At 45.5% G+C, this 18,303-nt stretch overlaps 1 protein-coding gene across 1 annotated transcript; it reads left to right on the top strand.

Moving 5' to 3' along the window:
* The first annotated feature begins 3,612 nt into the window (after positions 1-3,612).
* Ripply1 (ripply transcriptional repressor 1) lies at positions 3,613-6,285 on the top strand. The gene is made up of 4 exons (NM_001037915.2): positions 3,613-3,818; positions 4,778-4,853; positions 5,411-5,475; positions 5,954-6,285. The coding sequence occupies exons 1-4, from the start codon at positions 3,655-3,657 to the stop codon at positions 6,252-6,254; spliced, it is 606 nt and encodes a 201-aa protein (NP_001033004.1). The 5' UTR covers positions 3,613-3,654; the 3' UTR covers positions 6,255-6,285.
* Positions 6,286-18,303: the final 12,018 nt, after the last annotated feature.

The raw sequence follows: 18,303 nt of genomic DNA, 5'->3' as shown, positions 1-18,303 counted from the left end.
GAAGTTGTTCTGAGCAGGGAGAAGGGTGGGGCAGGAACATGGTAGGTTGCTGAAGGAAATTTGGAATGAGGCCCAGAGACACTTGGAGGTTGCTCTGGGGCCTTGACAAGGGAACCTGTCTGAGGTTGGTGGAGGGGTTCCGGTTTGGCAGAGGCTAATTGGTTTTCCTCCACCCTCTAAGCTGTGAGCCTTTTGGGGCAGGAGCCACAACACTTTCCTCTTTCTAGCCTATCTCTTTGCCAAGCAATGTTTAACAAAGTGTTGGGCCCAGAGAGCGCTAGGATTCTTCTCAGGAAAGTCTGAGGAAACAATAACTGACAAAAGCCTGCACACTATAGTTGATAGAGAAAAATAGGTGTCATCTAATTGTCTTTATTAGTAGTTGCCCTGTTTGGCTTCGGCTGATCTTTCCCGCCACCATTTTGACCTGCTCATTCCTGTTCTGTCCTAACTACAAGAGAGAGCAGTCAGGCTCTGATTATTTCTGTTCAGCAACAGGCCTCTAATCCAACAACTGGGGCCAGTGCCTTTGTCTCCTCCACGGCTGAGGGAGTGTCAGAGCAGGTGTATTGGGAGACAGGCAGAAGGCTCCCTCGGAGTTAGGTGAGCATGCTGGATGCTGAGTAGAAGGCGATCCATGAAGCCTGCTTTGGGGAGGGAAGGGACTAGCTGAAGGGATACAGTTTTTAAGGTCAATGGTGGCATGGTGAGTGACATAACTAAGTCAGGTTGAAATGACCTGGGACCTCCAGAGAAATACGTGCTCCCCTCGCCTTCCCTCTGACCTCTTTTGGATGGTGAGAGGTCACCTAGAGAGAGGTCAAAAAGATTCCAGGGGGTAATAATATGCCTTGGGTTCTGTCCGATTTTGCATGCTGTCTCTTTTCAGCCCAGTCTGTTTGGCTTTCGTCCTTCGTTCTCTCAGTCTCATCCCTCCTTTTAGCAAATTTCCATAGAAATTTGGGGATAGCATTCCCTCTTAGAGCCAGCATCCAGCTCCAACTTAAAATGCAGCATCAGAGAGCTTGGCCCAGTCCTAGGTAGAGTAGCCCACTGGGCTCATTTCACTTCCTATAATAAACCTCTGTTTGTGGATGGAACATACAGTGCCAGGCCCTTAGGTGGTTGAACTGTTAAAAAACAATTTACTTAGATTAAGCCAAAACGAGTCTTCCTTTAGCTGCTATCAATGGGCCTCTCTGTCTTTGAAGTCACACAGGACAAGTATAATTCAGTGCGGTCCAATCCTCAGGTATTTCAAAATGGCTGCCACAACCCCAAGAAATTTCTTGTTTTGTGGATAAATGTTTTATATATACAGTTTTATTCATCAGTTAAAACAGATAATGTATACTGTTTTTAATATATATTCTTTGGATATGTATTCAATATATATTTGAACTTCTCTTGCATATGTAGCAGAGGATGGCCTAGTTGGCCATCAATGGGAGGAGAGGCCCTTGGTCTGGTGAAGATTATATGCCCCAGTACAGGGGAATGCCAGGGCCAGGAAGTGGGAATGGGTGGGTTGGGGAGCAGGGCAGGGGAAGGGTATATAGGGGACTTTGGGGATAGCATTTGAAATATAAACGAAGAAAATATCTAATAAAAAAATCAATAACTAAAAAAAAAAGAGTGAAAAGCATAAGGTTGAGAAATATCCCTTAGAACTAACCCGTTTTGATAAGGAAAACATGTGGAATGTACAGAATGCACAGCAGAAAATGCTGTTCAGTTTTCTTCTAGGTAAAAGAAAGGATAAAGAACATATTTGTGTTGTAAAAACATAAATGTCATGTTTTTCATGAACTGAGAAGTTATGCAGCCTATATTCACCATGCCTTCCAGATCAGCCCCACGTCCATAGTAACTCAACTTTGTGTTCTCATTCATTTATACTTTTTGGGTGGAAATTGTTTCAAAACATCATGATATAATAAAGGAGGTAAAACTTCGCCTTACTCTCTTACTCCCAGAGCCAACAGTTGCAGCATCCTTCCCTCTAACTTTTTAATTTTTTTTCTGTGCATTCTGTACATTCCACATTTTTTCCTTATCAAATGGGATTATCCTAAGGGATATTTTCGAAACTTGCGATGTTTTTCACTCTTGAACACACTGGCTGTTTACGCATTCTTCCACCAGAACATTCTTCCACCAGGACAGTTTTAATATGAAGTCGTTTTCTTTCTTTTTTCTTTTTTTCCCTCTTTCTGGGAATAGGGGTTGAAGCCTGCTGTGTGTTTGCTCTACCACAGAGCCATATCTTTAGCTCTGTCCTTAACTTTTTTTTCTTTGCTGTACAGATCTGAATAAGGTCGGAAGTCATGCTGAGTGGCGATCAGTGGGGTCTCCATAAGAAACCCATGGACAAAATTCGTCACAGCATTTAGCATCCAGCTTTCACAAGCTTGTGCATTGATGACATGATTTTGACTATCTGCTTAGTATGTGATTACAAGATTGGCCACAATTAATAAATCTAATGGGTTTCCTATTATTGGACACTGAGGTTGTTTCTAATTTCTGACCATTACAAGCCAGGCTGTGATGAATATTTGAGACACTAAGTCTGGGCAGGTGCTGGCCACTGAGATCAGGAGAAATATTTTTGAAACCTCTAAGCATGAAGTGCTTGCCAGTTGTTGTAACTGGAAGCGTTTTGGCAAAGGCCCAAAAGCTGGCTAATGCCAAGGACTCTGCCTCAAACCTTTTGGCTCTCTAGGGTCACTAGTCATTACCCAGCTCTTTGTCACAGAGGGTTCAGGTTGGCAGGGCCTTGGGGACCCACTGAGCCAGCACCCTCGTCTCACGTGAGATGAGGCCTGGGATGGTCCTTTGGCCAGCCAGTGCTGGGCAGAACCCTTCTAGTCTCCAGCACCTGGGCTCCTAAACTAGAAACTGAGCTGTGGCATTTGGAATCTGCCCTGCAAACTCCCTGGGCCCGCTCTGCTCCCCACACCACACCACTCTCTGCGGAGGCGGTGGAGGGGCTTTAGGAACTTTTGCAAGTCAATTGAGCAGGGAGAGGGGTGGGGAGGGAATTGAAAAGATGACTTGAGGTTTGCCCAGCAGGAGACTGGACAGGCCCCACCCAGAACCCTTCTTTATCCTAAGCCACATGACATACTTCGTGGCAGTGACCCCGTATCAGGGACCACCTGGCAAATCTCCTTGGGATTTGAGCTGAAAGAGCTGGTGAGTCTGTCACTCTTCTTTTCTCACTGGGAACCAGCTTTGCTAAAGGCTCTTGTATTCAGCCTTCTGTCCCAGACAAGCCTGGCTGCCTTTGGGTACTAATGAGAGCCCCTCCTTCCCACCTTGGGTCCTGATCCTGCCTGGGGAATTCACACAAATGGTGTGAGATTTATCCCTTCTTTATTTTCCTTACTGACTTGGAGCTGTAGCAGACCCCTCACCTCCTCCCCAGACCCTGTTTACTCAACTGGGAGAGATTTCACACCCAAGAACACAGCTCTCTCTCCAAGATCCCCCTCCCTAGATCTTTACCAGCATCCCTCATCCCCCATCCTTGCATTGCCTGAATAATTGATGAGTCAAGGCAGGGCTTATAAAAGGGTCTCTAGGGGAAAAGCCAAAAGAGTGCTGAAGGTTCTGAGAACTGGAAGAGCTGTCTGGCTTGGTGTCCCAAGGATGGACCCCGCTGCCTCTCCTGCTGCTGCCCCTCCTGCTGCCCCTGCTGCTGCCCCAGCTGCTGACCCTGCTGCTGACCCTGCTGCTGCCCTCCCTGGCCAGGCCTTGGCCCAAGCCCCTGCCCTAGCACAAATCAATGGACAAGAAGGTGCTAGGAATGAACGGTAAGTGCAACTTAGCCTTTGACAGTCTGAACCCAGGCTTAGGGAGCTGCGGGCAGGAGAAGGTGTGACGCCCATGGTGGTGTCTGGTTCTCTTTGAAGGGGAGAGACAACAGAGAGCCTCAGCCCTTCTTCTATACCTTTGGCTGGAAATAGTTTGCCTCACGTATCATTCCAGGTGACGGGGAAGGGCGCTGAGAGAGAGAGAGAGAGAGAGAGAGAGAGAGAGAGAGAGAGAGAGAGAAAGAGAGAGAGAGAGAGAGAGAGAGAACATTGCCAAAGCTGGAAGCCAAGTAGCCTGAGCTTCATAGGGAGTCCATACAATTCACTGAGGGAACAGGAGAGGCTACTGTGGAAGCTAGGCTTAACGCAACCTGGACTATGGGACCCAGATGGTAGCAGGTAACATAGAGTGACAGGGCCAAAGTCTGAAGAGGCCTTTTGTTGGGGGGGGGGGTTGCTGCCTCTGTCCTGAGCATGCCACGTTTCCTTTTCCTTGTCTCTGAGAGTCTAGAGGAGAAGCAACAGGCCCAGGAGTATTCGAAACCATTTCTCTAATTAGGAAGATGGCAGGGTTCTGTTCTCAATTCTTTGATATCAGAAGCTGGCAGTAAGATAGATCCTCCCTATACAGCAGGCATTCTCTTCTTCCAAACATTTCATGTTCACATTCAATCAACATTTGCTCAAGCCACTCCTTGCACAAGGTAATGTACTAGGGCTTGGCTAGGGGCAAATGTGCCCATACATATCTTTCATCTTAGAAGGGCTCCATCAGACAATGACAAAGCAGTGGGGTAAGAGCAGCGATGACATTGTTGGAGCAGAGAGGAAGGGTATCTGTCCCAGACTTGGCTCAGTTGTCAGGGAACCAGAGGAGTCCTGGAGCACATGGCTTGTGAGTCAAACCTTCAGAGGAAGCCTGTGTTTACATCTTGTACCAATTTATCTCTTTGTCACAGGGCAGCTTATCTTTGGAGACCCTGGCTGTCCTCTATAAACGACCAGCCAAGGCAGGCGAGGAGTCTGGTGGACTGGGTGAGTTTGATGCCCTGTGACATGTTTGCACAGACACTTACAGCCATGTCCCTTCTCAGAAATCCCCTGACCCCAGTCCCAGGATGGACAATCTGGGAAGGCATTTTGCCAACTCTGCTAACATTTCATCCCCACAGTAGCTCTAGGAGGAAGGCAGGACCAAAGCTTCCATGACAAATGAGACTAGGAGATCAAAGCATAGCGTGGGTAAGGGACCTGGGCTGGACTCGCAGTCAGTGTATTATGTATGGAGCTGGTGCTGGGATTCAGGTCCCTTGGTGCCTTGCCTCAGAGCTTACTTACTCTTCTCCCTGAATGTTTTGTCCTCTAAGAGAACTCTGCCCCCTGTATCGCCTCCAAATGGGCACTGAAAGAAAACACTCCCCCAGGACTTGTTTTCAACCAGCTCGAAGACAGACCCCTTGCTGTAGGGCAGGGCTGGGAGGTGGCTGGATCCCAAGGCATGCCTAAAGCATGGAGATTGTCAGAACCTGCAGGTTTCTGACTTTTCTATGGGAGAGGCAGTTAAGCCACATGCTCGCTTTTGCTTTGGACAGGCTGATAATAGGGCGACAGCGGCTGAGGCTGCCAAGACTGACTCTGACTTCCATCACCCGGTCAGGTAAGCTTCTGGCGTTCAAGTTCAGACTATGACAAATAGCCACAAGCACTGCATACGCTCATGACAAGGCCATGATGCAGGAGGAAAGAGGCCATGCGACTTAATAGGCCAAAGTGACTTGCCCCTGAGGCCCTCCCTGTCCCTGAGCTCTCAGAACGAAATCCTGTGATTCCAACCAATGAAAGATCCCTTAGTAGGAAAAGAGGCACTGGAATGACGGAACTGTTAGTGAGGCTGGCACTAGAGTTGTGAGGCTCTGGGGTGACTCACTGTACCACAGTGGTAGGCCTGTCAGAGGTGATGTCCCTTCCGGGAACCATTTTGTAGCAGTTGTAAAGGTTCTCTGCTAAAGCTCCTTCTTCCCTCTCAGCCTTTCACTGCAGCTGGTGACTGGCTTGGGCTTCTTTCTTGGCCCTACTGGCCCTTCTGCATTTGAGATTTGCCTAAGGTAGGTGCCCTGTTTCTTCTCTGTCCACAGGCTCTACTGGCCCAAGTCCCACTCCTTTGACTACCTCTACAGTGCTGGGGAGATATTACTAAACAACTTCCCTGTCCAGGCCACCATCAATTTATATGAGGATTCTGACAGTGCAGACAATGAGGAAGACAAGGAGGAGGAGGAGGAGGAGGAGGAGGAGGAAGATGATGAAGAAGAAGAGGAAGATGAAGACAAAGATGTCAATGAGAATGAACCAGAAGTGTGTATGGGGGTATCAGAGGCCACAACACATAAGGCCACAGCTCATTCCCCTGACCCACACTCGGCCTGTCCAAATTGAAGCAATCCCAGATATACTTGGCACGTTTCCAAGGGCATCGATTCGCAAAGAGTCTCCAGACACAGCTTTTCTGGATTGAAACCAGTGTCCTCAGGCTGTCTAGCTCCCCCCTGGCTTTCCTGATTGGCCTGCAAGTCTAGGCCTCTGGCATGCTCTCGTCTGGGCTGCTCTTGTGCCAACAGTAGGAGGTTCTTCAGGCCTGGGAGGGAATAGGGAGGCTTGATTTCTGAAGCCCTCATGAAGTAGAGCAGGAAGGATGCCCTTATAGAAGAGCACAGTCACTCCTCTGGGCCTTTTGAGTTTTCAAAGACACCAACACCAGTTCCAAGCAATGTTAAGGCACCTGGAGGGAAGGAAGGGAAGGAAAGAGAAGGGAAGGGTAGGGTAGGGAACGGTAGGGTAGGGAAGGGATCAGAAGGGAAGGGAAGGGAAGGGAAAAGGAACCTGAAGAATCTGCTTATCTGGGAACCTGCATCCCACTTTGCCTGCTATTCAGTTAGTCTGAGTATTGGCCTAAGATGAGTCAGGAGATAAATAAATGGAATGATGTTTGCCTTTTTCTTGGAATTGTGCTGATTTCTTAACTGAACTCTGCCCATGTTGTGAAGCCATAGGTGGAGGGTCAGAGACCAACCCAAGGCCAACTCATTGCTCTACCTCTACCTCTGGTCAGCTGACAGATTTTTCTCCTCTGAGAATGTAACGCTGGGGTCAGAGCCTCTTGACCAGGCCCTCTCTGTTTACTTGTGAAATCAGGCTTGATTAAACTTCAAGGGCAGCTTAGAAAAGGAAGGAAAAAACACCCCCACAAGCACCCCCACACAACAGCACAGCTTGAGAGTTACGGGTAGAGAATGTAGACTTGGGTAAGAGTGAAATGTGTTTTGTCCTTTAACCCTTGGGGGCTGCTGTTTGATGTGAGGAGGGACACCTAAATACCCAATCACTCCTGTCAGTTGGATCTCTTCGGTTCCCTCAGTATCTATTGTACCTCCAGCTCTGTGAACTCCTGTCCCAATTATTTGTCAACACTTGGTCATAACTCGCAGCACTTGGCTTCACAAGTGGTCTACACACTGGACACCAAATAAGGTCATGGCCTTGCCTCACCAACAACTAGACATATGGCTTATGCTTTGTTCTTTCTTGAAAGGGGTGTGTCACATTACCACGAGGCACTCTGACTTCTTTCCTTAGGAAAGCACCTGCTTGCTTGGATACAGCCATCCAGTGCTATACCTTCACAGATCACACCATTACTGTGCTATTCTGGCTTTCTTAGTCATCTGCTTTGATGTTTGCAGCTTTTATTTTATTTTATTTTATTTTATTTTATTTTATTTTATTTTTTTCAGACATAGTCTTGTTTCATAGCCCCCGTTGTTCTGGCACTATGCAGCCCAGGCTGGACACAGACTCACAGCAATCCTCCTGCCTTAGCTCTCGCTAGGACTACAGGTGTATACCACAGTGCCTGCTGCTGGTCATCAATTTCTGCTGGTCTTTTCAGATTCATCTCCCTACCCTTACAACTTGTTTTCCTTGCTCTTAAATGTAGCACACGTTCTACCTCCTCTGTGGCTTTCAATGCCTGCCTGCCTGCTATGGCTTTCCACTCTTACAGGCCCTTTAAACTCACATTCATTCAATAGAAGTACCTCACACTATCCTTCTATGGGGAACGTCTCCAGGCTGGATAACCCCACACACCCACTGTCTCATCTATGATAGCATCTGTCCCTTCTTCCCTATATTTGATATCCCATGCAACTTCCTAGCCTAGCATGCTGCTCAAAAGAAGGCTCAGAAAATCATAAAGGAAAAAAAATCCTCTGGTGTTCTCAAAGTGGCTCTTGGGAGAGGCACTGACCCACTAGCCCGCTCACTTAAGCATGGAGGAGATGTGCTAACAGCATCTTATTAAAAAGCAAAATAGTGGCTCTTTTCCTTTTCCTTTCCCTTCCCTGTTACTCCAGCTCTGAGCCCTAGCAGAGACTTCCCTAAAAGGGATGGATATGCTGGAGTAGGCCATCAAACTCAGGCGCTGGGGCCATCTATCAGTTATTTGTCTGGGAAGAAGGCTATCAGGCAATTGACCTTTGACCTCTTTAAATTCCTTCAGTTCATCCTGCTTCTTCTGTAAGGGAAATGGAATCTCCCAGGAGCCAGCTGCATGACCTTGGGTGAGTTACTTATCCACCCAGAGCTTTAGTTTCTTTATCCCTCTCATGAGGATACTGGTGACAGTTGCTGTCAGGGAGGCTGTGCTGATTCAGTGAGATGGAATAAAGAAAACAGCACAGGCCCTGGCACGTAGGGACAACTGCTGCTCACAGGACGGCAGTCACCGTTGTGTTAACATCTGAACTAGGAATTCTTGATAGTAGAAAAGAAATGCACTTGCAGGCTTGAGTGTGATCATGCCTGATTTATTTAACTAATGAGTATGTCTGGGGCCTCTCTGGTTAATCTTTGTCATCATTTGATGGTTTACAAGTCAAAGAAAAGGTTACAGTGTTGATAAACAAGTAAACGACAAAAGAGGCCTTCTGTGGCTTGCTGGGCCTCTCTACATTCAAATGGTACCTAGACTTGATGTCCCTTTGTCCTAGGACAGAGGTTTTGAAACTTGACCTGCTTTAGCAGGAAAACTTTTCTTCTGAATTGAATGTGGAAATCTAACAAGTAAGTCAGCTAAAAGTATAGCTGCCCCAGGAAACAAAAAAACTGAACTGTGGGGGGAAGGGGGTGGGCAGAATCCCCCTTTTACTCTTTCCAGTAAGTGAGCTCTCGCCATGCCATCCTCTCTTGGAAATCCCTTCAAGGATCCCCAGACTGTGGGGGAAGACTTTGGAAACACTGTCCCAAGGGTAACGTCAAGAATGGTTTGAAACTGAAGGGGGATTAATTAGTATTTTAACATGTCCTGTGTTTCATCTAAAAATCCTTGTTTTCGGGTCCTAAGCTCTGAGCATTTAATAATTTGCTCAAGTTCTTCTTCTACTGTAGGCTATAAGGATTTAAAGCCCTTGGAATCCCAATATCCTTGGTTTTAAAGTATTATATAGCTTAGAATTATGAACCCATAAATCCTCATGGGTTTAGAGACCCTAAAACCCTTGGAGTAGTAATTCCCTACTCCAGGGAGCACGGCTCACCCTCCTCCCCATTGCTCACATGCTGTTAGTGGGCTGACATTTTGTCTTATGTTCCTCCCAGCCTTGTGTCCTGAAATGGCTTCCAATCCTCCTCCCCTGCACGGTTGCTTAGTGATTGGAATATTCTGTTCTAATTAGGCACAGCCAGTGAGCCCTACCTCATAACAACTGCAGTGCCGTGCCGTAGATTGTGGAGAAAATATCTTCATAAGACCCAGACACTTGCTAGCTCCTCCCACTTGTTCCGCCCTAGTCCTCCATCCACCATCTATCGCCCCAGCATGGACTGTTTCCTATATGATCACAACATCCGATGACAGTGAGGCTGTATTTGAAATATGGACATCGGTGCACTAAGTGCTAGGGTTCAGAGAGATCAAACCATTAAGTAAGGTTTCCATGTTAAAAAAAGAAAACAGGTAGGGATGGGAGGAAGATCTGGGAGGAGTTGAGAGAGGAGAAAGAACATGAGCAAAATATATAATGTGAAAAAATTTAATAAGAAACCGCCAACAATGACTATCTATGAGTTTTGACCTGCCATTGTATCAATACACTACGCTAAAACAGTGCCTGAAAAGGCTGGCAGATTCATAGATTCCCCTGGATTCAGAGTGACAGTAGTGAGTCATTGTGTGTGTGTTCAGGGAATCAAACCTGGATCCTTTAGAAGAAGAGCCAGTGCTCTCAATTACTAAGCCATATCTCCAGCCTCAAGACCCCAGTTTTTACTCCCAGTGTCTCGGGAGGAAAAGGGACAAATGTCCAGTCAAGGGTGTGTGGGTGGTTGGTGATGCCACTGAATTGGACCCTGAAGAGCACACACAGGGGGTAGAATGTCTGCGAGACATGGCAGAACCACAGAGAGTTCTTGAAGTGTTACTAAGCAGCAGGCTTGGAGACTTGACATGAAACTGTCATACAGCAACTCTGAGGGACGGGTAGTTAGGGTAGCTGAGACTTTGATTGGTTTGATAAAACCGATAGCCTAGGCACATCTTCATATGAGTCACCTCAGCTAACCCTTACAGCATTCCCAAGTGTAACAACTATTGTTATTGCCCTTATTTTTAATAGATAAGGAAAGGGAGGTTCAGAGGTAATAAAATCGTCTCTACCCGGTTACACACATACTAAGTGTATACCTTCTACTAAGCAATGACTGAAGTGACTGCACTCGCCCGTGCTTACAGTGATGGGGAGTGGGAAAAGTAGGGGTTGGGACCCTGAGGTCTGAAGCCCTGTGGCCCAGGAGGGAAAATGAACAGGGTATGGCAAAGGTATCGTCCTGTGGGAGGGTCAAAAAGAAAAGGTTTAAGTTCTGCCTAGAGGGGAGTGAGTCAGAGGATGTGAGCTCTGGGCCAGGAGCCAGGAAAAGCTGAAGGCCACTGAAAGGAGTCGCAGAAGAAGGGATTTTGGGGATCTGCTGCTGGGCACAGAGAAGAACTGCAGCTAAAGGCACAGGGCTGTCAGAGACAGGGGACTGTCGAGAGAGGTGAGGGAGGCTTATCATCACCCCAGTGTCACTGTGCTTGAGAAGGAGCCAGGCCTCATCTGCCCAGACCATGTTTCAGCGGGGCACGGACTTCACACGGAACTACCCACTGCTGAGCACTCCCTAGATGGCAAATGCAGTGCTCTCTACTCTCCCCACTCTGCTGAGAAAGTGTCTCACCAAAGCCCCGCAGAGTGGGTGAGCTTTTCCTCACGCATACATGCATGTGACTCAGAGAAGTGGAGTGGCCTGGCCAGTAGTTCCCCAGTGGGACAGCTGGAGACCCGGAGACAGTACAACTACTGAGTCCTGGCTGATAACAACTAGGGCCCTCTTTCCATTTCCTCAGAGAAGCCCCCAAGAGCCCTGCGAGCAAACTGCCTCGTACAGACTACAGCAAAAAAGTGTGGAAAAGGTCACTGATACCTGTCATCGGTGATATCTGAAGCCCGAGGGGAAGTGTGGATTGTAAAACACAAAGAGACAACCCTACAACTAACTGGAATCACAAGGTGTGAGCCTCGCTCTGGGTTCAACTGGTGTACATTACCAGACAGGTACACAGCGCCCTCTCGTGGTTCAGTTCTAAACGTACAGTTTTTGGATTCTAACTTGCTCTTACCTGTGACTAGAATGAAAAGCTGATGTGTTAATCAATTAACACATCAATGTGTTAATCAATATGTTAATGTGAGTTGTCTGTAACATTAAGAATTCTATAGCCGGGCGTGGTGGCTCACGCCTTTAATCCCAGCACTCGGGAGGCAGAGGCAGACGGATTTCTGAGTTGGAGGCCAGCCTGGTCTACAGAGTGAGTTCCAGGACAGCCAGGACTACACAGAGAAACCCTGTCTCAAAAAAACAAAACAAAACATAACAAAAAAGAATTCTATGAAACACATTCAGAAATCTTGTTTGAAGAAGGTATACATGAAAACTGAAGAAAATGACATTAAAGGGAAAATATTACCATAAAATCTCTCTTCCTTCATGGGGGAGGGAGAGATACACATTAAATATTAAGAACTTGCCACACTAGACTAGAAAAGAACCTTTAATATTTAAAAAAAAATCATTTTCAATGGTTCTGTCGGACAACTGTTTTTAAAAAAAACCCACATAAAATCGCAGCCTATTAGCATGTTATAAAAGATTTTCAATTTGTCCATAGATCCAGTCCGGCTTAAGAGTCTAACTATGTGATTTTATATAAAAATGCATCACCCATCAAACATTAACAAAACCTCCAAAAGTCAGTCACTTCCATGCACTTTGCTGTGCCTCTGTGGGTCTTGCCGGACGCTGAGTTCAAGCTGTCTTTTCACCTCGGACACTTAGATGACTGAGACTATGAACAGGTGACACCATACCTGGGCAGCAATTTTTAGTGCCAGGTTGTAATGAGGACAGACTGTTGAATGAAACCAACTCGCCATTCAAATACTCTTCTCTAGCTATGCATCCGGTAGAACATTGATTTTTTTTTCAATTTTTTATTAGATATTTTCTTCATTTACATTTCCAATGCTATCCCAAAAGTCCCCCATACCCTCCCCATGCCCTGCTCCCCTACCCACCCACTCCCACTTCTTGGCCCTGGCATTCCCCTGTACTGGGGCATATAAAGTTTGCATGACCAATGGGCCTCTCTTTCCACTGATGGCTGAGTAGGCCATCTTTTGATACATATGCAGCTAGAGTCAAGAGCTCCGGGGTACTGGTTAGTTCATAATGTTGTTCCACCTATAGGGTTGCAGATCCCTTTAGCTCCTTGGGTTCTTTCTCTAGCTGCTCCAGAACATTAATTCTTTTTTTTTGTTGTTGTTGTTTTTGTGTTTTCTAGACAGGGTTTCTCTGCCTTCTTCCCTCTCTTTCCCTTTCTTCCTCTTTTTCTTCTTCCCTCCCTCTCTCCCTTGTAGACATGCACCCATTATATATAGATGCATATTATACATGTTTATAGACAATCGCAAGTGGCTCAGGCTGGCCTTGAACTGACTACCTAGCAGCTGACCATGACCTTAAACTTCCTGCCTTCCTCTTCCAAGTGCTGACATCACAGGCATGTGCTACCACACCAGGATGACTGTTTTGTTTTAAACTCATGCTTAGTAGTCACATCTCTGACGTCCCCTTTCCTTCCCACCCCGTCTCCCTTCTTTATTTTACTTTTCAATCTCTGGTTGCCTCAACCCCACTGTCTTGTCTCAAAGGATGCACTGCTGACAATCATGTGTGTCCTGACCTCACTATATGGGGTTGTGTAACTGAGTCAGGGGTAGCAAACATTTTCAGACAGTAGTAAAAGTTTTCTGAATGCATAAATAAAAATGTAATTTTCCAAATCAGTTTCCTCCAATAGAGGGGTGCTGGGTATAGTAACAAAACCTCATGACAGTTCCCATTTGTGTGTGTGCGGGTGAAATTTTAGTTTTGGCAATTTCCATATTTTCTGTTTTGATTTTCACTTTTGTGCGAGAGAGAGAGAGAGAGAGAGAGAGAGAGAGAGAGAGAGAGAGAGAGAGAGAGAGAATCAAGTTGGGTGGGTGGGGAAGATCTGGGAGGAGTCGGTGGAGGGGAAATACAATAAAATATATTGTATGAAAAATTTATGTCAAAGAAGTGGAAGCTTATTTCTAATCAAACACACACCCGAATCTGAGGTGCTTTGTTCACGGTTACCATGAAGTGTTGCTTAGCATCACTAATGCCTTACTGATAACCACATGACATGCACACTTTGCACTGTACATGCTGCTAGTCACAGCACGAAGTCCCAATGAATGCTCTCTGAAGCCGTGGGTCAGATGCAAGCCTACTGCATTTATGAGCTGTGGTGCTTCTGCTAACCTTAATGAGTTCTCCCTTCTTACAGGAGTGTTCTGGTTTGAGTATCTAGTCAACCAAGACTTTCACTGGCTTCTTTCTGTTGTTTCTCAGCATGTATCCAGTTAGCCCATTTTTGAATTGTATCAGAATGTTTGATTTTGAAATGTGCTGCTGGGGTTGCTGATTTGAGTCTCATCAAAACAATGAATTTTGGCTTGGAACTAATAAAACATTTCCCATGATTTCTGCAATGGTCCTCAACATACTCTTACCGTTTAGCACTACATACCTAGGAAAAATGGCATTCTCAGTACTGACCACTGTCAAAATATATCAAACACACTCTGAGAAATGTGAACGATGCTCTAGAGACTGCAGGATCAAATATTCCACCAAGGTTCAGTTCTTTATGTAAAACCAGGCAAGCCCATCTATCTCATTTGCAGACCAATTGTTTTCATCTATACCCTTGTTCTCGTTCTTGTGTGTGCTTGCCTGCGTGAGCAAGGAGTAAGCATACCACGGTGCTCATGCGGACTTCTGAGGACCAAGTTTCAGAGTCAATCCTCTCTCTTCCATTGTGGGATCTGGAGATGGAATTCAAGTCAGCAGGTTAGCACAGTAAGTGTTTTACCTACACTGAAGCATCATAACCAATAATCCAGCCCTGCTTTCATCTTTAACAAATGGTAAAAAGTATTTGTATACCAAAGAATTAAAAATCAAATTATTATAGCTTATGAGAGGTAAATGTTTGATGTGCATAACCTTTGTATATATTTATATACCCAACGCTGTGCAAAATTTCATAGAACGTAAAGGGTCATAAGTGAGAACCGTTTTAAGATGCTCTGTTTTAGTGCTTGTGGGTCAGACAGACCAGCTCACTTCGGTTTTTCCCCCCTGTGGATACTTTTAAGGCTTTCAACTGTGCATTTTCAGTGTCTTGCAGACACTAACATTGCCTTGCACAGACGTGCATCTCTCTCCGCACTTTAAAACAACTTTACATCCGTGCTCTCATTGCTTCTTTTCATACTAAAGAGATGGAGCATGGTACAAAAGGAAATGCTGTATTCAAGGCTGCACAGGGCTCAGGACCAATGGTACCCAGCGTCTTCAAGTCAAGCTCAGTGCTTTCCACCAGCCCTTGCAGTCACCTATGGCCCCGAGTTCCATTCAAGTGTGAGGCACTTAATAGCCCAGGACATGGTTGACCCTTGAAAGTCACATTGCCATACTTTGATGCCCCATTTCCTATTTCCACAGAGGCTGAAGTTGTTCCCCAGATAAAGAGTCAAACTAGATAGAGGCCTTCACATAAAAGAACTGGCAGCATGTTGCTAGGCCTGCTGACCCAAAATAGCCACATCTTAAAAGTAGGCCAGGAGTACGATCAAAGGTTAGATGACAGGGCTGAAGCGGCATGGACATATCTCCTCACCCAAGCACTGGAAACTGCTAAGCAAATGCCTACACTTGCATCGCAGTCAGCTTGGTAAAGTTGCTCATCTCCTCTTGAAACTAACCATTTGGTCTCAGAAGGGCAACTTGTCTCTAGTTGATGCAAAGATGGGGAAGTGTTGAGTTGTACCCTCAGTGTGGATCCCAGTGGTAGGCAGCATCTTTTTGCAGACACGGGTGGGGGTGATGATAATAAATAACTCAAATCTCCCAGTGTCACTTGACATGTCTCAGGGGCAGAGAACACGGGCTTGACAGTCACTACCAGAGGCTCTGTCATCTTATTCTTACGTACTGGCAACCATCCAAGCGGGACTGAGATAAATCACTGAGCCCAAAGACACCCCCCCCCAGCCCTTTATTTGACATGGGAGCTCTGGCAAGCATGGCTCTGCAGAGAGGGGAAATCGTGTTACTTCTTCCCGATGGATTTCTGAGTGACACTGAATTTCTCTTTGTGTTGTCACTTGATTTTCCCTCTCTCATCACCATGACAACCCGAACCGAGGAGCCAGCACTGAGATCAATTTCTTCCCAATAGGCATTTGTGGAACAGCGAGTGAGCACTGTAATATTAGGGAAGAAGACCATTTTTAACCCTCTTTCCACGCTTCAGCCATGGACTATGACAGAGAGCAAATACTGTCATTTGTAATTCCAGGCACTTCATATCTTCCTGTCTTCAATCTTTCTACATGGGAGTTACAAATCGGATTAGCTGCAGATCAAGTACTGGGCCTCCTGTCATAGCAAAGATGTCATAGCAAAACACGATACCCATCGTTTGTACACAGTCCATGCGCTATACGATTATTAGGTCAGGCCAGATCTGTTCTGAAGCCTTTAGCTCCTCAGGCTGACAGAAATGTATCCTTATGCTGAGTTTTCTGATTCCTCAAAAGCCAGAGTCCCCTGGAATGGTCAGAGAGAGGAAGATGTTAAACTCTCAAATCAAGATTTTTGTTAATATGTACTGCTTTGTAAGAACGTCACATGCTAAGACTCAGGTATGAAAACTTCCCTTTGAACCCACAGCATGCAGGGTTTCAGCGCTATCCCTACCCATGTCCACTGTAGGTAGAAAGGGGGACACATACTCATTGTCCACACCCATCACTGATCTGAGGAACAGGGGCATACATCAAATTAGATTTAAAAAATTGAAGTTAATAACTTTTAAACGGACACAGCAACTATGCATGTTATTGGGGAGGGGGGAAGTATTCCAATGCATTTATAACAAGTAAAGACAGGATCAGGGTAGTTGACTTATCATCCCCTACAAAGCTTTCTTCGAGTTAGGGCCATTCTAGTTCTTCTGTATTGGCCATTTTGAAGTCTTTTCTTGATTCCTGTTAGTCAGTAATCCCATTCTCCTATATAGAATGGAAGGAGTTATTTCTCCCACTCATCTGGATCCTTGCTCCCTTTAATCATTCTTTGTTCCCTTACTCTCACACTCTTCTCATCGTCTAGTGCCTATGAGGCTCTCCAGTATTTCCACATGCAAGTGAGAATACAGAGCCCTTACTCTTCTGGGCTCCACTTATTCAGCGTAAATGCTGTACACCTACAAAGCTTCCAGATATCCACAGAATGCTCATGGCCATCATGTAGTGAAATTGTTAGTCTGGGAGTAGGGGCTTTACACTGGGATAACAGTGTAAATGTCCTCTGAACATAAGCATGGAAACCTGTTTGAGCAGCAGAACATTCTTGGGAAACTACTGCACATGTTAAGAAACAAACCATACAAGCTCGCAACGTAAAATTGCTCTTGGTTTCTTGAGATAGTGTTTCATGTACTGCAAGCTTGTTTTAAGTATGCCATGCAGCCAAGGAAGATAATGTCGAACTACAGTGTAGGAATTTTAAGTTTTCATCATCACGCCTGGATTTTAAAGGTTATTCTTTATAGATGTAGGGGATTCTACTAATATTTAACATTTCTGAGATGGGGATACTCTGATGGAAAGGAAGAAGCACAGGATATTAGGAGACCTGGCTTGGGCACTTGTTTAAGTTCTGTCATATCACCAAGAAAATATTGGATGAGTGGCTTAGTATCCTCCTGTCTAAAAATGGGGCAATCTTTAGCCCATTAACCTCAGGGGTTTTGTTCTTAGGTGTGTGTGGGGGGGTGCATAAGAGAATTGGATACCTTTTGAAATGATATAAACTACTTTGAAACCATGAGAGTTAACATTTACTTATTTTGTGTGTATGGAAGTTCGTGAACATGTATGTGGTTTGCCACAGTGCACATGGGCGACCTGTGGGAGCCAATTCTCTCTGCATCTGTCATAGGGATCAAAGTAGGTCGTCAGGCTCAGCAGTAGGTGCCTTTATTTGTTATGCCATTTCTCTCTAGGTCAAAGTGAACTGTTCAAGAAGGACTGTGCAAAGAACTTCAGCATCATAATCTTCCAAAAAAATTTTTGTGGTGTGTGTGTGTGTGTGTGTGTGTGTGTGCTTGTGTAGAGTACCTACCATCTTTTCCCTTAGTATGTTTGTTTGTTTTGAGAGAACTGATATACATCTTATGCCAACCTGAAGCTCACTAAGTAGCCCAGGATGGATTTGAACTTGCAGCATTGCTTTTACAGTCTAGAATCTAGGCATTTCTGGTGAAAACACAAATGAAAATACCATAACCGAGAAAGAAGACAATAAAATTAAATGAAGAGAGATGAGGGCTGGAAACATGGTGCAGTGGTGGGGAATCTTTCTTTCTCCTGGAGAGGACTCAGGTTCACTTCCCAGCACTCACATTGGTTGGCTTACAAATACTCAGAACTCCAGGCTCAGGTGATCCTGTGTCCTCTTCCGGCATCTTTGGGCACCCACACACATGAAATAAAATAAGAAAACTACACTGTTTCCAAGGAGAAGAGAGACATAAAGTTGGCATGGTGGCGAAAACGGTCATCCCAGCATTCTGGTGGTGGAGGCAGGAAGTTTGTGAGTTTGAGGACAAGCCTGAATTAAATGGTGAGAACTCATCATTAATTCATAAGTAAGTAATAAATGTTTTAAAAGGGAGATAGGCAGGTTAAACACTATTTCAAATACCCAGTCTCTGCAAATTCGTATCTGTGGGATT

This window comes from Mus musculus, chromosome X, assembly GCF_000001635.26.
Source record: "Mus musculus strain C57BL/6J chromosome X, GRCm38.p6 C57BL/6J".
Taxonomy (NCBI): Eukaryota; Metazoa; Chordata; class Mammalia; order Rodentia; family Muridae; genus Mus; species Mus musculus.
This window is presented reverse-complemented; position numbering and strand designations above follow the sequence as displayed.